A 22,150-nucleotide genomic window follows, 5' to 3' on the forward strand; every position below is an offset into this window, starting at 1 on the left:
ATCTGTCCTGTCTGGCTGGTTGATCTTAGTTTACCCACTTCACTTTTAAAGCCCATCTGATGATAGCCGGAGTCTGCCAGCCCACACCCATAGCAACTAGACTAGTATTAGAGGAAAGTAGATTGGCCGATGGACCCAGAGAACTCATGTAGCATCGATAAACAAAATTCATAAGGCAGAGTGTCTCGAGTCATTTTGCACAAGTGGCCATGGTGGTGCAGGGAGGAGCACACCTAGAAAGCTCTGGTTTAGGCAGAGAACCTGGCGGCTGAAGGTGGGGAACTCTCCTGAACTGGAGACGAGACTGTCTGCCTAAAATGCAGACAGCTTCTCTGCAGCTAATTTCAAAGAACATCCATTGCTCTAGGCTTCATTCTTTTTTCTTTTTCCTCTGGAAAACTTGCCCCTCTAAGAACACAAAAGGTTGTCTTTAGAATCTGTTTCTTTCTACACCTTAGCCCCAAAGAGGAAGTACAGGGCAGTGAAATGCTGCCAATGGAGTTGGGACTAAGAGAACAGCAAACTTGCGAAGTGGTTTTGGTTAACGCCGGCATGCAAGGGTATGTGTGTATGTGAGGAAGGATGTGGGGAGCTGCCCTAGCTGCTGGGAATCTCTCTGAACCGCTGAACTGTGGTCATTAAACACAGTTGATAGTGCCCCTCAGGAGAGATGACACATTTATTTCTGTTCTTGTTGTGTTTCCTCTGTAGGTCAGCTGGGGTTCTGCTTTGCCTCGTCCTCACTCCAAGACCCAAGGCTGAGGGAGCAGCCACTGTCTGGAGCATTGCTAATTGCCATGGTGGAGGGAAAGAGAAAGTGGTGAATTGCATTCTGGGTCTTGATGCTTTTGCCCAGAAGTGACATACTTTACTGGCTATAGTGGGTTGATTAGTGTCCCCCCAAAATTCATGTCCATTCCTGGAACCTCAGAATGTGATCTTATTTGGAAATAGGGTCTTTGCAGATGTATTTAATTAAGGATCTGGAGATGATACCATACTGGATTTAGAGTGGGCCCTAAATCCAATGACTGCTGTCCTTCTAAGAAGAAAGGGCAGGGAGACAGAGAAGAAGGCCATGTGAAGATGGAGGCAGAGACTGCAGTGTTGCAGCTCAAGCTAAGGAACTCCAGGGATTGCCAGGATCCACCAGAAGCTGGAAGAGGAAAGGAAGGATTCTTCTCTAGAGGCTTCAGAGGGAGCGTGGCCCTGTTGACACCTTGATTCAGACTTCTAGGCTCCAGAACTATGAAAGAATACAATTCTCTTGTCTTAAGCCTGTTTGTTTATGGTCATTTGTTAGGGTGGTCCTAGAAACTGAACACACTGGGCAAAGTGAGGCACATATTCATACCCAATTTCAAGGTGATGGGGAGGCACAGGCCTGCCATGCTGGACAGTCTCCCTCAGATCAATTCTCCACCCTTCCATCCTCCGACCTGGAAAGCTAAACTTCAAGATCTGCATAAACAGACTCCCTTCCCTCTGGCTTCTGGTTGAGATCTGCCCGTAGCAGGAGTTCAGAGGGTCGAGGAGAGCGAAGTCAGAGTGTTTACTTTGCCATCTTCCTCTCTGCCAGGCTGGTGGTGGCTGCATTCCTCCACCAAAGGTCATGCCTCCTGCCAGGCAGCCCCTCCCTCAGATTCTCTTTTCTTTCAGGGTTCTGGCAACCATTTCTCCCCCTTGCACCTCCAGACCTAGGGACCTAGGGGCGACAGCTATTGCTAGTTAACAGTGCTTCGCCACTCCTTGTTGATTTCCCTTAACCCCGCCCTTACCCTTATAAACAGTCCATTTATTAAACTCTTCTGAATAACTTCCTTTGAGCCTGCCATCTGTTTTCTGCCTAGACTCAGTGGATACACATATCACGTACCTAGGAGGACAACTGGAAGTTTGGTGGATGCAGTGGTGACCACATCACTATGTGGAGAAGCAGCCTTTGCGAAACCATAGTGGGAATTGCAGTGAGAGTGACAGACTGTACCATTGCTTTGCTTCCACTGTTTCCTCTCTCTGGCAGAGGAAGGAGCGTGAGCTCTGAAGCAAGACTCAAACCCCGGCTCCACCATTGATTAGCTGCGATGTAAACTTCTCTGAACCTTAGTTTCTTCATATGCACAATGGGTATGGCAATGCTTCCTGAATTATTGGGCTGTGATGAGGATCATGGGAGATAAATATGAAAAGACTCTCACTAGGGCAGGCAGGATAATGCCTCCCCCAAATTTCCAAGCCCTAATTCCTCAGAATCTGTGAATATGTTACTTTCCATGGCAAAAGAGATTTTGTGGACGTGATTAAGGTTACAGACCTTAAAATAGGGAGATTATCCTGGATTACCCAAGTGGGCCCAATCTAATCACTTGGGCACTGAAAAGTAGAAGGAGAAGGCAGAAGAGGCAGTCATCGCAATGCGGCAGAAGAAAGGGAGGCAGAGAGATATGGTCGGAGACTACATGCAGCTACACCTCACGACCCAAAAGAGGCCTCTAGATGCTAGGGAGCCCCCCAGACAGCAGCCAGCAAGGAAACAGGACCTCAGTGCTACAGACACTGAATTCTGCCAACCACCTGCATGTACCCGGAAATGGATTCTCCCCTAAGCCCAGAAGGGAAAGAAGCCCAGCCAATGCCTTGATTTCAGCCTTCTGGGAACAGAAGCAGAGGAATCAGCTGAGCCCATTGGACTTCTGACCTAGAGAACTGTGAGAGAATCAATGAGTGTTGTCTGAAGCCCTTAAGCCCATGGGAGTTTGTTCTGGCAGCAGTAGAAAATGAATACACTAGCAGGGAGAAGTCTTGGTGCATAGCACGCAGCCACTACATGCATGTTACGTGCTCAAAGAGGAGAGTCAGGCAAGATAGGAAGGGGCCTTCCCAGGACCCCAAACATCAAGTACTCTCAAAGAAATTCACCTGCTGTGGTTTTACAACCTAACCCCGAAGCTGGCTTTCTCGAATGCTTTCCAGCTGTCTTGAGCATGGGTCCCCCAACCTGAGTAGCCTCCAGCACCAGGAGGAGGAGGAAGAGGAAAGGCTGTGCTTCTCCCTGATTAGGTGAAACAATCCTGTGCACAGCTGACACCCAGGAGGAAATTCACGCCAGATCAGACTGTCATCTCTCTGGTAGGATATACCTTACCCAAACCCTCCGACTTACTGCCCTCCTACCATGAGGCCCTTTCTGTTTCTAATATTTGCCCTTAGCTGAAGTGCAAGCTAGGAAGATCATTACCTGCTGCTGGAGCCTTCCTCCTGTCTCCCTAAGCCAAACACATCCCTCCAGCTACACGTCAACATCTTGCAGCCACCTAACCACGCAAACCCAGTCCTTGCCCAGAGCGCACAGACCCTCATTGCTACAACGCTTTATTTGATGACTGGGGCTCCTCTGCTTTAATAACTGGGTTAACCTGAAATAACTGGGTAAACCTAGGGCACTGCGCCCTGAGCCAGGAGTCAGCGATGTGGGCCCCTCCATATTCAATCACCAGCAAAGTGTGCAGAAGAGCGAGGATTAAGGGCTGCCCACTGAGCACAGACATGTGCCTCTAGCTTGAATCAAAAATGTAGCCACTTCCCCAACTCATGGTGCTTCTTCAAGGCTCCAGACCGGCCACTGGTGATCCTTTTGATAATAATTGTCACTGCCCTTCTAGGAGATCCATCTCACTGTAAGACGGTTGTAATAATAAGAGCTAATATTGACTGTGTGCTTACTGTGCACCAGGCCCTGCTCTATGTAACTGCAAAAGCGTCAACATTAAATTCCCCCAGCCAATTTGAAGAGTTAATTTTGATTATTTTTATCATCCAGCTTTACAAACGAGGAATGAGGGCTCAGAAAGTTTAAGGAACTTGCCCAAGGTTAATTGGTAGTACGTGGCTGAAGGAGTAACTCAAACCCAGGCTAAAGTGTTTCTGTGTACTACTTACCACACTGTTTTCTCTTGATTGATTCAGCACACACAGGGCCCTTAGGTCTCTAGCAGGCAGTGTGCCAGACCCTGGAGAGACAAATATGCCCAGGAAAATTTTTATTTTCTCTTAGCTGGCATGATAGAAGAGGAGAGAGATACGTAGAAAGAAATATATATTAACACATTCTTTTAAATTCTAAACTTTTTTTTATATTAACACATTTTAATAGCCACACAAAGTATAATGGAAGAGGTAATCAGACCAGCAAGGTGGTGGAGAGTTATAGGAAAGAGGAAAGGCAGGATTGAGAAAGGCTTCCTGGAGGAGGTAAAATTTGATGTTGGCCTTGAAGGGTGAGTTGGAATTCTTTGGATTGAAGAGAGGAGAAAACATGGGGAAGAATATATGAAGCAGAGGGAACAAACAGCATGACTGAAGCAGAGAAACCTGAAACGAGAGTAGACCCAGCACTGGAAAGCCCAGCATGGCTAGTGTAAAGTGCCTGCCCACGGCACAGAAGTTATCCAGGACCACCTTGGCCAGAAGTGTTAAAAATACGAGACTCTTCATTACAAAACACATATTCAGAGACACCATGAAGAGACAGAATACTCATGTACTGCAACCAGCTTCATTAATAAGCCAAAAATTGGAATTATTGACTCAAAGAACCTCTGAGATGCCTGACAAGCTTCAGGGTGAGTTCAATAGTTCGGTTCACAGACCTCTGATATGTCGCATAAGCTTCAGGGTTAGTTGAACAGTTCAGGTTACAGATGTTTACTGAATACCCCTTTATGCTGGGAACTTCGCCGGACACTCAAGGAAGACACAGTTCCTGGCCTTGGGAGGTTTAATCATTCGTTCGTCCTGTTAGCAACTATTTGTTGATTACCTACGAAGTGCCAGGCAATGGGGCTAGCAGTGAACTTGACTCATATGGTCTCTCCCCTCATTGAGTTTACAGTCTAGGAAGGAGTCATTATTACACAGGAAGATAGCCACAGAAACAGATAATTTCAGTATAATACGATAACTGATAGTCACCAAACATGACTAAAACACAGAGAAGGGGCATTTAACTTTTACTGGGGTTTTCTTGGGCTTTGGGCTACTGTGGGGTCCTTTCACAGAGGTCTGCTGATGCAGAAAGGTACGTGTGGCCCTGCACAAAGCATGGACCATGTATAGTTCGGCGGGTACAGCTCTGAGCCGACGCTCAGCACCACCAGGTGACAGACCATCGCACTTCATGCTCCTATATGGGGCAAAAAGTGTCCGGTGAATAAAAAATTACAATAAGGATACAAGTGTATCAATGTAAATTTTTAGGTTGTATTATATCAATATGGACTAAGTGGTAGGATAGATACAGTTTGGAGAGGACAATAAAAGTAGACGTATTGTTAAGATAGGAAGTGAAAGAAAAGGGCTTTGGTCCTGATCTGAGAAAGAACGCTTGTGAATGTTTTCACTAGCCTTGGAGCCAGGTAAACTTCAGTCCAACCATAACCCCTCCCTGAGCTTGGGAGCAAGTCTCACCTTCCTGGTGTATAAGGGGTCCCGACAATAGCAAAGGTTTGGAGTTGTAAGTTTATTCATCTGTAAGGGGAAACTATAACATCTTTGATGTTAAAGAGTGAAAAGAGTCAGGAAATGAGGCCCAGAGAGAGAGACATAAACGAGAGGGACAGGGAGAGAGAAATATCACACATAACCGTGGGCAAGGTCCTCTCTCCCCCTCTCTCCCTTGTTTTCTCATCACTAAAACGGAAACATGATACCGTTCGTTCCACCGCGGCTATGAAGATGAACTTCGGTAAGATATCCTATGTGCACTACCTCTGTTCAAAAGATTTTAATATCCATTACTCCCTCACCTTCCACCCAAGAAACCCTGTACGTAAAGATAAGATGAGCTCAAAATACAAATAGAAATGCGTGGAAACATTAAAAGGGGAACACAAATGTAAGATACTGGTTGGATACTGGAGAGAGGCACACAAGCTTATTTCAGAGAGAAGGCACTGGAACCCAGGCAGCTTGCTTTGGATTCTCTCTCCTGGAACAGACATCCTCTGCCTCACCATGAAAACATACCCCAGCTAGATTCCCAAGAGCAGAGGTGGTCGCCCAAGTGACGGCTCATTCACCTGACTTAGGCCTATTCCATTTTCTGCACAAAGCTACTTTAAACACATACGCTCAGCAGCTCCCAGTATAAAACAGAGCATCCATCGATCTCTACCTCTGAAGGTTGGGGACAGTCCTTCCCAGGCACTCTTCAGCTTTAGGGGGGTTGGTTGGTCTCAGGGACAGCTGACAGCCTTATTTAGCCAACCAGCTGCTCTGTGATACACAATGTCCCGAATGCTCAAAGTCTGGTGGATGATTCTTTTGTATCCGTGTAAGCAGCAGTTAGAGAAGGATCCATGAGTCCCTTTGGTAGCCTCAGGGTGTCAAGGCTGCCATTCAAATCATTACCACCACAATTATTAACCATTGTTTGAGAGAGAGATCTGCCAGGCAATTGTTTGGTGGGGTTTTTTAATCATTAAAAACAATCAAATTTCACTGGAACAATCCCTGCCTCAAGTCACACCAACACATTTATTAAACCCCTTCTGTTTGCCCAGTTCAACAGGAAGTCTTGAAGGCAGGAATACTGAAAACACTCTCTAATTTCAAAGAATTGATAATATTGTGCGCAAGAGGTTTACACAAAAAAACTATAGGAAAAAGTTACATAGTATATAATACACTGCTACAGAGTGGAAATTTTGTTTCCTGGATCTTATTACTAAGGGTATGGGGTACAATGGAAGAGACGCCATGGGTGGAGGATTTGAAAAAACAGAACATTGTGATGGGGAATTGCTTTCTTTTCCAGCAGGTAAGAGAAAACCCACCACAGGAGCGGACAGAATATGCACCCCATTAGAGCACCCGCCAGATCCTGGCTTTTTGACGAGAGTTCATCATTTAGGATAAATGTTAAAGGTAGTTTTAAAAGGGCTTTTGCTTCCGGATGAGTGATGTGGCTGGCCTCTGTGATTCAGTGAGATATTCAAATGCCTTGTCCATGCCGGGGCTCAGGGCCACCTTTTGAACCCATTTTTCAAGCATGTTAAAGCCAAACAGGGCACAGAGGGCTCACTCGGGGCTCAATGATGTTCACTGCTGGAAGGGATTTTTTTTTTTTTTCTTTTGGGTCAGGAAGATTGGCCTTGAGCTAACATCTGTGCCAATCTTCCTCTATTTTGTATGCGGGATGCTGCCACAGCATGGCTTCATGAGTGTGAGTAAGTCCGTGCCCAGGATCCGAACCCTCCAGCCCCAGCCCGGGCCACCCAAGCCGAGAGCGTGAAATTAACTGCTACGCCACTGGGCGGCCCCTGGAAGGGATGTCTTGGATGTGTCGCCAATGTTTGCGACCATGCCCGATCGTCCCTGGGGTTTCAGCCCTAACCACACCGCCAGCGTTTACCCCACAGGTAGAACTTGTTTGTTTAACCCTGTTCAAAGGATGAAAACACCGAAGCCCAAGGCGAGAGGGAGACTGAACCGCAGCGGAAACCAGAGCAGATGGGCCATTGACCCGAGCGGCGCGCGGGCGTCCCTGCGGACCGGGACAGAGGGCGCCCGGCCGCGATGCCCTCGCCGACCCGGGAGGGGCGCAGACGCCGGCCGGGGGCCGGGGAGGAGCGCGGTCTGGGCTCTGGCGGGCGGGTGGGCGGCGCCCGGGGCTCCAGAGGCGGGAGAGCAGGGAGGGCGAGCGCAGGGGGCCGTGGGCCGGGCGGTGCCGGAGCCAGGAGGTCCCGGGGGAGCGTGGGAACAGACGCTCCGCCTGCGGGGGAGGGGCCGAGGGCGTGACCGGGGAGCCCGGCGCGCGCCACGGGCGAGAGGGGGACTCGAGCCCGCCGCGTCCACAGCCGCGCCGGCGGGCGGGGGCGAGGCGAGTGCGCGTGCGCGGCCCGCGAGCGCGGGGGAGGGGGCGCGGAGTGGCGGGAGCGCGCGTGCGCGCGGCCGGGCAGCCTGGGCGGCGGGCGCTGTCGTTGACAGCCGCGGCGGCCGGTGCTGCTTGTGGCGGCGGCGGCGGCGGCGGCGGCGGCGGCTGCTCCAGACACCGGCGGCGGCGGCGGCGGCGGCGGCGGCGGCGACGGCGACCCCGCGGCGGCGCGGAGATGTGGCCCCTGGTGCTGCTGCTGCTGCTGGGCTCGGCGTGCTGCGGTGAGTGGCCCCTGGTCTCGGCTCTGCGCCCTGGGCTCCCCGCCCCCGCGGGCGTGTGGGCTGCGCCCCGCTGGCCCCGCGGCGCCTGGAGCGGGTGGCGGGGCGCGGACCCGGGAGGGCCCCGCGGGCAGTCGGGCGCCCCTTTCCTCCCCTTCCCTCCTCTTCCTCGTCCCCTTGCGTGAGAGCGGGGCTCATCTCCTTCCCCCGCTGTCCACCTCCGGATGCACACCCCGAGGAAGACTCCAAACCGTGCACCTTCCGCAACAATTCAGTGTAGACAGAGAGGGCGCGATCGGAGGCGAGGGGCTGACAGCTGTTAGGATCCCTCCTTTTTCGCACCCCTCTCCCTCCTCAGTGCTTAACCGCTGTCGGCGATGAAGGAGGGAGAGTGGGAGGGCCGGGCCTCTTGAGATGGAAGTGCGTATTTTGGCGAAGTCTGCAAGACGGGGTTTCTCCTATTTGCCCTCCTACATGAACGGAGGAGTTAAGGGGACATAAAGGACCCTATTAAGTAAGTTTCATTTCCAACCCAGCATTTAATCAGAAGAATCTTCTGGCCATCTTTTTTTTCTAAACCTAGAAATAAGCTTCCTTATTCTTACCCACTTTTTTTCTCGCTACCCCCACGCCCCATCAACCACTTTGATATAGTCCAAATTTCACGTTCACATTTTCCCACTTTATTTGGGGGAACCGTTTTAAAAGTAATCCGGATTTCTGTTGAAGTATAAAGACAGTACCCTCTAGTCCAGATTTGCGTCAGAGTAGCGTTTAGCGTCTTTTGACGCCAAGGGCGTGTTGGCCCCCCAGCTTTTGGAATCCATTTCTCTTTTTTAAGACGTGTGCTTCGTCTGTAAAAATTGAGGAAGGAATAGGAGTTTCCGTGGCTCTGCAGTGCCTGTCACCCTTCACATCTGTGGAGCCTTTTGTGAACTTTTTGTAAGATTCAGAATTGTTTGAGTAACAGTAGCAAGCGATTGTTACGTTGAATTCTAGAAGGTGAAATTTATTTACATTTTAAACTGGTTGCTAGCCTCGCTGTGCCTTCTTAGAGGCTTGTGACTTCAAGCTTTTTCCAAGATGCCCTTAAGTCCCTGCTTCTCACTTTCCCTGCTCTCTGAAACATCCTGGGGTGTTGGAGCTGTTAATTTCAATATTTCTATTATCTAAAGGGTTGCTATTGATAAGGTAGTGTTTCCTGTCATCGTCATTAATGGCTTGTTGCCATTACTATCATTATAGCTAAAATAATACTGCTTTCAGAAATCTGTTGTATAATCAGACAGCCTTCATTTTGAACCAGATTATAAATTTGTAGTAAAATATCTCTTATTCGGATGGTTAGTGTCAAAGCTAGTTTGAAGAGTAAAAAAGTGTAAATCATGTACTGTTTTAAAAATAAGGGTCCTGTTTTCAAGTAGATTAGAAAGAATTGCTGGAATGGTACTTTTGGGACTAGGAATTCTGGTAGGCCTCCTTTAGTAATAGTTAAGATTACATATAATTAACACTCATTTACATACAATTTTTAATGTGCTGAAGTCCCTACAGAGTCATAGAATTCAGACTTTATGGTATTCTATTATACTTGGTTAATAATAACCTAAAAAAAAAGAGAATAGACGCATTATGCATTTGAGTTCTGAGTGTTGAATATAAAACATTAAGTGAGTTTGTCATAAGATATAATGGACTTTTTGTGTGTTTTTAATGTGTAGTTTTAGAAGGACTGTATAAACAGATGTTCATAGCCTCAGAACACAAATAGTCGTAAACCAGGGTATTTGGGAGACTGATTTTGGGATCTAGAATGAGAAAGGTAGTCATGGACTTGTATGTGTGCACCGGTTAGACTTTGCTTTCAGTTTCAGTTACAAACGGCTGATAATCAAGGTAGCCAGTTTCCTGTAAGCTACCACCATTTCAGTTGGCCTTTGTGGTAAAAGGAGTTATCTAAAATGCCTTTCGTCTAATTACAGGGAAACTGCAACCCCCATCCCCCAACCCCCATCCCCCGTGTATCGGTTTACAAGATGCGGAATGAATTACTGTGCTCCTTTCCTCCCTCCCCCTCTATGTCCAATTATAATTGTTTCAAAGCACATCAGCAGTTTCTGTAGTATTCACTAACTGGAAATAAAACCTCACTCAATGATAGTGATATGAACTTTTTCAGTGGTTGAATGATTTTTCTTTGTTCAAAGTGAGTTTTTGAAATCAAGGGTAAACATGAGTAAATTAAAAAACATTTTTATTGTCTTAAGTCTAGTAGTAATTTGGCTTGCTTGGACGAAAATGTTTTCTTTTCTCCTAAAGAATATATCCCTTTTAAACACAAGTTGCCATTTTAGGAAAGTAAATGCCTGTTTAGAAATACTTATTTATGGGGCCGCCCCAGCAGTCTAGAGACGGCGTGGTAAAGCATTACACTAAATGCTGCCATTAGGACACTTGCTCATGCTGTCATCTGTATTTTGGCAGATGTTTTATCTTTGCCACTGAGTTGTTAATGGAGATTTGAAAGGCCAGGTTCTAAAGATGAAAAATAGGTGTTTTTCCCCAAATTGATAAATATTCTAAATCCAAAATAATCACTCGTATTATTAAAACTAAGTTGTCATTCCTTGTTGTTAACTCAACGATAGCTACTATAGGCATTGTTTTTAACATATCAATGTTCTTTTTTTGTGACATAATTTTCATGTAACAATTTTGCCCATCTTTTAGGTTTTTGCTCTCATAGCTTTTTATACAAGATAAAAATTTCTGTGTTTTTCTATCTTGTGTCTCAGCCTAAGAGAATGTGCTCTTGGTTTGTCATAAAGCTACTTTCACTTTGTGTACTGGTGCAGGCATTTCTTCTATGGTAAAAAAAAAAAAAAACCCAAAAACCCAAGAATAATAGTATAGGTTCAGTTTTGCTAAACTCATTGTAGTAGTCAGAGCACCCAGGAAATTTGATTCTGATATACCCAGACTAAAACAAGGACCTGGATTTCCCCTCTTTGTGGTTAGGTGGAGTTAAAACAGGAATCAAAAGCTACACCCTTCTCTGAATAATTCATTCCATATCCATGGAGCAGTTGTGGAAGACTCAGAATCTGCTCAACCCCAGGGTTTGAGATTTAGATTAGGAGAATAAGTGTGTGTATTTGAATACATGTCACACTTAAGGGTCAAAAGGCAAGGTAAGAGATCTGGCAAGTGCAGGGTCCGTCAAAATTGCTTTTTCTGTTTCAAGCCAGTATGAACCCAAAGCTATGCTCTAAGCACTTTGCAAGACCCCCTTGCACATGCAAATTTCAGACTGTATGCTTCTTAATAACTTAAGATGTAGTTTATAGACAATAGGGATTTTTCGTCTTTATCCCTCGGTGGTCCTTAATATATTTTAAGTGCTTGGTAAGGCCATAATTGGGTGTTACTGACTTTAAACTGCCCCCTGTAATTCTAGGTGGACTACTTCCATTCTTATAAGGCCACTTTTAAATCTAGTGAGGGGATTACTTTGAGTCAAACTAAGCAACTTGTGAACACACCCCTCTGTACCTCAGAATGTATCCGGTCTCTATTGAGGAGAGATCTGACTAAATACTCGTTTTTGTCCCTAATTCCAAGCCGATTCAGTTTGAAACTCTGGTTCCTACGAGGGGCTAGATCAGATGGCAAAAACTGGTAGGATTCACTTCTGGCAGGTATCTTTACTCCATTTCCCTTAGTGACTGCTGGGGCTTCTCTCCCCATTCCTGAACATCCATTCCAAGCAGATAATTAACTTCCTACTCTACTGCGAAAAATAGTGATGTGTGGTGTGGATTCTCTCAACTTGCCTCCTACCATTACTAAACTTATCTATAATATCTGAAGCAACCTTCCTCTCATGCTCCTCCTCCACCTAGTTTCAGAAGGATAACTATTCACCTTTCCAAGGAAAGGACCACTTGTCTACAGCTCGATCACTTCCACCATTTTGGAGATCTGCCCAGTTAGCTTAATTCTTCAGTCTTGTATCTTGGATTTTTTTCCCTCTCATTTGGCTCCTTCACCTTAGCCTGCAGATGTGCTCAAGTTTTACCCCATATTAAAAAGAAACAAACAAGAAGAACCAAAAAACCTTGCCCTTGTCCCTGCCTCCACACTCCTTCCATTCTTGCCTTCTCCCTCTGCTTTCTTACACTGCTGCATTTATTGAAGAGAATCACTGAGTCTTCTTTCTCCCTTTCACTTCCCAAGTACCATCACTTGTGGGACTGCTGATTCTACTAGTCTATTGACGTTGCTGCAGATAAAGAAGCTAATGATGTAATTTTCAATCTAGAGGCTGTTTGTCCTCATTCCACTTACCATCTATTTTGTCCATATTAAGAGCCTTCCTTGGTGTCTGCGGTGGTGTTTTTTGCTGCCTCACCTACTTCTCTCACTTCTTTTTCTGGCTTCTTTGGTTTATTCCTCTTTAACTGTTTGATCCATAAATATTGGTGTTCCCCAACATTTTACTCTCTGGTACCTGCTGTGTGTGCTTTGCAAGAACTCTCTGAGCAATCTTGTTTATGCTCATGATTTCAGCGACCAGCTATCTTCTTGGCGATTCCCAAGTCTTTGTAGCTCCAATCTTTCTTCTTAAATCCAGATCCATATATCCTAGAATCTACTGGATATCTCCATTTTATTGGATCACATGTACTTTAATACTCAGCCTATTAAATATTGAAGGAATATTCTCCCCTAAATCTCTTTTCTCTGTAGTTAATCCACAATGTAACTGGTTACACATACTGCTTTAACTGATAATTTTAATGTTTCTCCCTTACCTCCACATCTGACTTATGTTGATTTTACTTCTTTGTTTTTCACTGTAATGTTTTGGCCTTCTCTCTTCTTTACCTAGAAAGCCCTTCCTTTCCATAACATCCCTGCTCATTCTTCAAGACCCAGTTTAAACATCACTCTCTTGGAAGATCATTCTTAGACACATTCCTGTAATTTTTAAGGAACTCCTCCATCCGACCTGCAACTGACATCATTGAGAGTTTCCATTAAATTATGTAGCTTCATGATTCCATTAGCTGGTCTATGGACATGAGAAGCAGTGGAAGATTCTCTTGAAATATAGAAGAAGAGTGAATCCTCTCCGATATGATTTTTAGCTTTTTCTTTCTTGGGATTCATACTTTAAATTTTTTGCATTTATAAGGAATGTATTGAGTCCTGGTTGGTGGACCCTGAGTCAGGTCCATAGGATACCAAATGAAGATATTATCCTTGCTTTTCTACCTTTTGAGCCTAATGGAGAGAGATCAGTTAAGTAAAATAGTAATTACAAGATTCAATAGGAAGTACAGCAACAACACTGGAAGGGGGCGTGATGGGAGCAATAAGGAGCAGGTGAGTACCATTGAGGAGAGGTAGAGAAGGGTACAGAATTGAGCATCTCAGCTGTGCTTTAGCAGAAAGAGCCAAAGTCAGCAAACTATAGCTGCCCTGTATTCAGCATTGCTATGTGTGTGAAAGGCACTGCACTAAGAGCTTCATGGTCTTACCTTATTAAATCTTAACAAAATCTCTATGAGGTCTATACTATCACTACTCACATTTTATAGATGAGGAAACTGATGTTCAGAGGTTGAGTAACTTGTCTAAGGTTGTATCTCTAGGAAGTGCTGTCTCGAGCCAAAGTCTGACTCCAAAATGTGTGCTGTTACCTCTGCACCCAGTGAAGGGTATGAGTCTCTTTAGGCTAGGGGAGCAGCATATGCAAAGGCATGGAGATGAGAGTGCACGTGCATATTCATGGATTGCAGCAAGGTCATATGATTGGAGCTTAGTTTGGAAATGAAGGAGTACAGGAGGCGGAGCTGGACAGGATCTTGAAGGACCTAGTTTGTGTTCCATGCTGATGCACTTAGAATTTAGCCTAAAAGGGGGAGAGGGTGTTGTTACAGTATATTAGGCAAAAGAGTGCACATTTGCATTTAGAGCAGCTATTTTGGGAACTGTGGAAAATACACTGGGGCTGAGACAGGGAAACGTTGAGGTTGGAGGCAGGGAGCTGGTTAGGAGGGTATGGCTATAGTTCAAGGGAGAATTGATGAATGTCTAGTTCATTCATACAACAGACATTGGATTTAGGAACTATTAAATAGGTTAAGCCTACCAAGAATTCTCCGTGGCTGAGGAGAAGGGGGAATCCAGCATGATTCCTAGGTCCAGTTCTGGTTGACTGTTAAATAATAGAGAACACTTTAGGTAGCTGAGATTTTGGGAGGAGGGTAGGGAGTAGGTAAATAAGATTTTGGATCTGTTGACTTTGAAGTAACAGTGGTACATCCAAGTGCAAATACACAGCAGACAGGTGGCTTTCCAAGGTCTGCAGTTAAGGAGAAAGGTGGGGCCTGGTTAAATAAAATGTGTGTAGGTAGTTAAAACCACAGAGTAGGGAGAAGCCTGGGTGGAAGGGCAGTGCTGGATAGGAAGGCCGTAGGAACACTAATCTTTATTGTGAGTCAAGGAATAGATTTCAATAAAGGAAAGAGAGCTGAGATGGGGTGGACAAAGCAGTAGGATGAAGTTCAGAATCAAGAGATATCACAGAGGCCAAGGGACAAGAGCAAGAAAGGAGCTGCCCACTGGCTCGAGGACTGTAGAGAAGTCAACACAGAAAGCAAACCGTGCACGTATGAGTTTTCACAAGGGATTGCTGGTGACTTTGGCAAGAGCTGTTGTAGTGAAAAAAGGAGAGGTGGGGAGGTGGAGGCCGGGTGGCAGAGATTTAAGAGGTGAATAGGAGGTGAAGAAATGCATTTAGATTATTATTTTAGGATGCTAGGGAAGAGAGAGGTGAGTATGAGGGATTAAGAAGTTGGCTAGTATTCAAGCATTTTTTTAAAATGTAAAAGAAAATTAAAAACGTGTAAATGGGATAGAGGGCTGTAGGAGGCTGGTAATCGACTAGAGAAAGGCCTTGAGGACATGGACGGTTGTGGAGGCAGAAATGGAAACGAGTTCTTAGGTGAAGGGGTTCGTTTCTGAAGAGGAGGCTGTGGGGGGAAAAGAGGTGTAGAGAGTTGGGGTTGCAGGTAAATGTATAGGTGGGACTATTGGAAGCTTCTGGCTTCTCATCTGAAGGAGTCACTTTGCATTAATAAACAGACAGAGGGCTCCTTTGGAGAGTACAGGGTTTGGTCTTGCAAAAGGAGAGTGATTTAAGAATTGTTACAAAGGAGAGAAATTTTACGTGGAACATGTAAGAAAGATGAAAGATCCAAGGCCCAGATGGGTGAGGACTGTGACGATCTTCTTTTGTCCCTGTAGTAGCAACACAGACTTTCTTAGAAGTCTGTGAGATGGATTGCTCTCCTGCCCATCCGTAGCACTTTGCTCACACAGGAAGGATGGCGCTTATGACCTTGGGTTATACAAAGTACATAACGTTCCCCCAAGACAGAATTGAAAGCTTCTGAAAGATAATTCCTGCATTTTTTTCATCGTTGTATCCCCACATCCTATCACACTGGTTCAGTTAGATAGTTCTCAATAAATGCTTGTTGCATTTTTAAATTTCTGAGCTGGACTTGTATTCTGTGACTATAATGCATTGAGCCTTCTTTGCAACATAGTAGCTGTTTTCAGGACTGTGATATGAGGTGGTTTGGGTTGGTAGTCCGTATTCACAGAGGTTGTAAGGTCCAATATTTTTGGTATTTGTTATAAAATAATTTTCTCATTTTGTTTGTTAATTTATCTGTAACTCTGGAATCACTGATGGTTATATTTATCTGTTTCTATCTGATTTAGACTCCTATAGGCATATCTTGATTATTCATACTTTCCTCATTCATGTTAATTATCTGTGTTCCTTTATTTACTCTCTATATTTTAAATCTTTCCTTCACTTTGCTGTTTCATCAGAAGGCAGTAGGCAAAAGAGAGAAAATGCAAATCAGATAATTTTACTAAATCGTTCTTTAATAAATGTTTATAGAGGATGAAGTTGTAGTTAATAGCTGGTGGAGTGACATTTTTGGACTACCCTTATTTATTAATTATTAGTGCAAGGGTTATTCAAGTTATGGTTTATCCAGGTCAATTTTACTTTGGATTTTATTGACAGCATTTATTCTACTTAAATTGTTTCAGCTATAAATTTTTTTATTACAACAATTATTGCAGTACAATTAGTGCTTTCTGTATTCTTTAGAAAAAATTCCTTCTCTAAACGTAAGTTATGAAATTGTAGTGTTTGCCAACCATTTCTTACTTACCTAGAGCCTTCTAGAAAAGTTCGCGAAAATAACTGAACTCTTCACTTATATTTCTTTTGTTAAAGGATAATTTTTAGAAGATACAATTTTGACTCAAACAAATATAAAATGAACATGTGTCAAAGATTTTATTTCATACATTAATTAATGAGCAAACCAGGAAGATGGTGAAACCGTCTTGGTTTTAAAAGAAAATTGGAAGAACAGACACCTTTCTAGGCAACCAGGAATGCTGAAATGGATTTGCTAATAGATGCAAAATTGGTCAATATCCTGGGGCAGTAAAATGTAATTTTTTGAAATCCTCTCTTCCACTAGGTGGAAATCAATTGCAGAACAAAGCTTATTTGTATCTCTATGGACACGAATCATTTGCATTATCATCAGTTTTCTACAACTTACAAAATTGTGAAAGAGCCCAGTCAAACACAGCGAAAGGCACAAGGCCCTGTAGAATCAGATATTCCCAAAGGATCTGTCAGACAATGCCCAGCATGCCACTGAAACGACACCTGGTGATCTTTTTGTCCATTTCATCATCACTCACCATAGTTTCTGACACTTTCCTTCCTTTCTAATTCTAACATCACAGCCACTTTCTTCTCTCCTTGTTGTACACTATAGTCTTCTTCTCAGTGCTTCTTTCTCGGGGGAAATAGTTCACGATGTGCAAGTTTTGAAGAATGCAGTTGGAAATCCAGGTATGCCTGGAGCTTTCTAATATTTGAGTGGCTAGAAATGTAGAGAACTGGGAAGACATAAGCTGTGGATGCCCACAAGGTGGGTTCAGACTGAAAATTACCGGAAATATAGCAATAGACCTGCCAGTCCGAGAAGGTCCCGATCATTACATGAAAATGCCACACTACCTAGTTTTTGTAGTATCATCCTCCATATTTATAGCACAGGGGACCTTGCCAATGTACTTTCTCCTTTGGTGCTCACCACAATTCTGTGAGGTAGCCCACTGTTTGTTTTTGACCTCTTCCTTACAGCAAGGAAACCAAGGCTTAGAAAAGTTAAGTGACTCGCTTAAGGTCACATACTGAAAAGTGACAGAGATGGGATTTGTACTCAGACTTTCTGAACGTTGTTGAGTTCATATTCCACTCTGCATCCTAGCATTCAATTCAGTGGGCATTTATGGAAGAATACTAGTGTTCCTAGAATAATAACATCCTATGCCCCTGCTTTTTATTCCCAGTTTATATGGAAAGAAAAAAGCTTAAGGATGAACTATTAAAGTTGATATTTTATTTATATTTGTTAATGATTGGCTTTTTGAGAGAAAAGCCAACTACTTAGAGAAAAGAATATGGAAGACAACTACAGTTTCTCCACATTCTTGCGTGTTTCAGATGAAAGAGGAATCGTTGCCTTTGCTTTCCCTTTCTCTCTCTTATAAGGTAACGACTGGTAGTTTATTCTATTGAGAAGAGTTGACAGAATATACCCCACTCATTAGCAGTATCTGCTCTTGGTTTCAACTAGCTTTTTAGCTTTATTTTGAGCGGCTTATGATTTCTAGAAGGAGGAGTACCTGTAATATACATTTGGAAATTTTTATTTGTGGTTTCAATGAAATATAGGGGTGGGAAAATGCCTTTCAATTGTGTATAATCCTTTATAATACTTGCATACAAATGTCTGTTGCTGTCTGTATTTTGCAATGAGGAAATAGCCACAGAGAATTTTTTCTCCTTAGCATTCTAAGACTAGTGGAAAAATGTGATATGATTTATCCAATTTACTTTTTATATTAAAGTACAGTAGAGTCTGCCACTTTTTTGAGAAGTGCAACATAAGGATAGAGATAAACTTCATATCAGTTTTGCAAGTTGTATTTGGAGGAAGTGTATAGAAGTTGAGACTGAATATAATATTTGGTTAGATTTTCTGCTCAAAATTTTCGCATGGTAAGGGCAGTATTTTTCTACATATATCGGTAGGCAGTAAAGATTACTTCAAAGCTTCCAAAGTCAGACACTACACCTGCATGTTCCAACATGGTTGCTGAATTTATTTCCAAGACACATGGTAATGTATACTTTGTATTACTCAGAAGTAATAAGGAAAATTTATAGTGTTGCCTACCAGCTATGCATAGTGATATTAAAATAATTTGTTTCCTTTTTTTTATCTTGCCCATCTTCTCTACAGCTGCAGTGCTTTCTTGAGTGAACAACTGAAGCATTATTCTTTATCTTAAGGGTTTGTAACATACCTATGATCTTACAAAATTCTACAACAAAATGAATTTTCTTTATTTTTCTTTTCCAGGTTCAGCTCAGCTAATATTTAACGTTATCAAGTCTGTAGAATACACCGTTTGCAATAAAACTGTCATCATCCCATGCTTCGTTACTAATGTGAAGGCGACAAACATTAGTGATATGTTTGTAAAGTGGAAATTTAAAGGAAAAGACATTTTCATCTATGATGGACAAAATCAAAATCAAATGTCCCCTTCCAGCGAAGGCTTTAAGAGCACAGAAATCACACCCTCAGAGTTACTAAAGGGCGTTGCATCTCTGAAGATGGATAAGAGTGATGCCTGTGTAGGAAACTACACCTGTGAAGTAACAGAATTAAGCAGAGAAGGCGAAACCATCATAGAACTAAAATATCGTGTCGGTAAGACTTCTATAACAGCTTTTCTTTTCTTTTTCCTGCAGCAACCTGATCCTATTAGAAAGGGGGTAAAATGGGACTAGGAACTCCTTTGAATCAAAAAGCAGGCTATTAATAATAAAGGTTGATGTAATGTTTAGCAGCTTTAAGATCATGAGTTTTATCTTACTTGCTCTTCTACTTTTCACAGTGAAACTCCTTTGCTGTTTGCTCATTTGCATACTGTGTAGTTCTCAGACTTTTGGTCTGAGGACTGTTTTACTGGGGTGAGCGGTCCTGGTGTCATCTACTCTGCCCTTCTCTTTGCTGCCATCAAAAGTACTTTCTTTCACGTGATTAATTTTCTGGCTTCTTTCCAATTATTGTCTTTTTTTTTTTTAACCTTACACTTTGATCAAGGATTGACAAATCCCAACTATGCTCCCTCTGGAAAGAATGGATTAGAAGGAGAATCAGGAGGTTAAAAATCACTTATCCTGGATGATTCCTTGAGGTTTCCTGTGCTTAGTCTTGCTTTACTGTTCTTTTCTTTGGCCAAAATGTGGGAGAGCCAAGGATCTGATTTAATTTGTTTGAATTCACCTTGGCTATAGCACCGTGATTCTGCACTTTCCTCACAAACTTGGGTTGATGAGTTGTGTAAAGTAGTAAAGTTAGCTCAAGTCGACAGTGTGTTTTCTTTTCTCTTCCTTGCTGTGCCAGTCGATGTCTTCAACCACATACAAGTGCATTCTGACTCTCTATTTTGAAAGCCCTGTTTAGAATCACTAGACATATTACTGATCTCAAGATTAGACCATACCTTGAGAATCTCTGCTTCAGATGAGACTAGAACAGTTCAGTTGGATCAACTATTTGCCTTCTACTCTTCTAGTGTTTACTGCTTTAAGATGTCTGTTACCAGATTGGGAATGGGGTGTTTAGTTTGATGGAGTATCTTGACATTGCTCAGGATTAGGACTCAGGAGATCTGCGTTCTTTCCCTATTCTGCAACTTAACTATTTACTTATATGATCTTGAGAAGTTACTTTACTGAGTCCAAGTTGCCTCATCTCTAAAATGGCATGAAAATAGATCCCTGCTTTTATGTTTGCTATAGTCTAATGAGCATCAAATGAGATCCCTCATGTACAAGTTCTTTGTAAACCAAAGTGCTTTGCAAACATTAGTTGTGTTCCTGGGATGTTTGCTTTATGAAATGAGACATCTGGTTCTTGAAGCTGGCCCGCAGTGTCGTGAGAGGGATTTTAGCGCACTGAGGAGGGGGCAGGAGATGGCTTAGACAAGGCTAGCAGAGTTTGGAAGGCTTTTCTGCTCAGAAATCTCTCTTCCGTTGTAACTATTATTAATTTGATGTTAATTTGGGCTTAAGGAGCTTTTTTTAATGTATACCTTTCAGCGCTGGTCTGATCATTCAGTCATATGCCCTGTGACTGACTGGGACTGGATGATCTAATATCCAGTTGAAATTTTCCTGATAAAATGTACAGTTTCCTGGGAAGAGAAAAACAAGACCTGGGGGAGCAGTCATTTTGGAGTGTAGTAGAGATCACCGAAGGGTAAACTGGTAAGCTCAAGATACAAGACTTGAGAAGCCAGAAGACGGAATGAAGGTGATTGGGAAAGGAACACCAGTACCAGAGATGAAGGCAGAGTTTCTAATTTTATGGGCGGTAGTTTTACCATTCTTTGTTTTCAAGGTACCCTATAAAATATGAGCTGTGCTTACTTTTGGGGCCATTAAAATGAGAAGGAATTGTTTTGTTGTAAAGAACGTAGAAGATTCTACCAGAGGTCCTAGACATTAGGCTTCACACGTATTTTTTTGGAATAATTATAGATCACAGGAAGTTGCAAAGATAGAACAGAGAGGTACAATGTACTCTTCATCCAGTTTCCCCCGTGGTTACATCTTATGAAGTATAGTAAAATGTCAAAGCCAGCAGGTTTACAGTGGTACAGTGTGAGTATATTTCTGTCATTTTATCACGTGTATATTTCTGTAACTACCACTGCAATCAGGATATAGAACTATTCCATTAATACAAATATCTTCCCCCTCTGTAACCCCTTTATGGTCATAGCCCTACTATCCCTAACCTGGCAAGCACTAATTCGTCCTCCATATCTGTAATTTTGTCATTTCAACCCTGATATATAAATGGAATCCTCCATCCAAGTTGTTGTGTGCATCAATAGTTCGTTCTCTCCTTTGTTCTTTTGGCTGAGTAGTAGTCCATGCATCGATATCTCACAGCTTGTTTAAGCGTTCACCTGTTGTTGGACATTTTGGTTGTTTCCAGTTTTTGGCTATTACAAGTGAAGCTGCCGTGAACAACCACATACAGGTTTTTATGTGGACATAGTCTTCATTTCTCTGAATAAATGCCCAGAAGGTCCATTACTGGGTTGTATGTAAGTATATGCTTAGTTTTTAAGGAAACTGCCAAACTGTTTTCCAGAGTGGTGGTTCCATTTTACACTCCCATCGGCAACATACGGGTGATCTAGCTTCCTCATGTCCTTGCCAGCATCTGGTGTTGTCACTATTTTGCATCCATTTTTTGACTGAACAAAAAAAGGAAAACCTCCTTTGCACAAAAAGGTTAATTGGGGCAGGACTCTTCTTGTGGAATGCAAATTTATTGTGATAATGATACTTACCCATCATGTAGACTTTGGGGATTTAGGTAATAGAAACCATTTCTACTATGTTGTGCTTTTTTGCAAATGCAGACATAAATGAGGAATAGAAATTGCTTAATAGAGAAATTGCACTCAGTAGAAAGGGGAGTAATGGTGGCCATTCTTTGTGCCCTTTTTTGGAGCACTCAGACTGAATATGTGGAAATATTGTCTATGAGATAGCGTGGTGCCTGTGGATAGCACAGTACATGGAAGGAGCACAGGACTTGAATGTAGAAAGCTTTCTCTGGGCTTCGCCATTTTCTAGTTTAAGAAACCTTGGGTAAGAAAATCAACCTATCTGGGCCTCAGTTTTTTCTCTGTAAACTGGGGATGCCATCTCCATCACAGGATTGTTTGAGATGTAAATAAGTTAATATCGCTCTTACTTAAACAAAGATTTATTGAGTGCCTACTG

The 22,150-nt window shown here is 43.2% G+C and overlaps 1 protein-coding gene and 1 long non-coding RNA gene across 7 annotated transcripts in view; one reads left to right on the top strand and one right to left on the bottom strand.

Moving 5' to 3' along the window:
* Positions 1-7,679: 7,679 nt before the first annotated feature.
* CD47 (CD47 molecule) overlaps positions 7,680-22,150 on the top strand; it is a 47,730-nt gene continuing 33,259 nt past the window's right edge. For 2 of the 6 annotated variants that reach the window (XM_023623820.2, XM_070242845.1), the window contains exons 1-2: positions 9,186-9,342; positions 18,696-19,049. In XM_023623820.2, coding sequence (XP_023479588.1) covers positions 18,809-19,049 — 241 coding nt within the window. In that variant the 5' untranslated portion in view covers positions 9,186-9,342; positions 18,696-18,808. Of the gene's footprint in view, positions 8,155-9,185; positions 9,343-18,695; positions 19,050-22,150 lie in introns of those variants that run through there. The other 4 variants (XM_023623816.2, XM_023623818.2, XM_023623817.2 and 1 more) reach the window with 4 other exon arrangements.
* LOC138918998 (uncharacterized) lies at positions 8,471-9,032 on the bottom strand. The gene is made up of 2 exons (XR_011428857.1): positions 8,895-9,032; positions 8,471-8,621 (listed from the first exon to the last, which is right to left on the bottom strand). It is a non-coding gene; the product is annotated as an uncharacterized lncRNA (long non-coding RNA).

The sequence above is a fragment of the Equus caballus genome, chromosome 19 (genome assembly GCF_041296265.1).
Source record: "Equus caballus isolate H_3958 breed thoroughbred chromosome 19, TB-T2T, whole genome shotgun sequence".
Classification (NCBI taxonomy): Eukaryota; Metazoa; Chordata; class Mammalia; order Perissodactyla; family Equidae; genus Equus; species Equus caballus.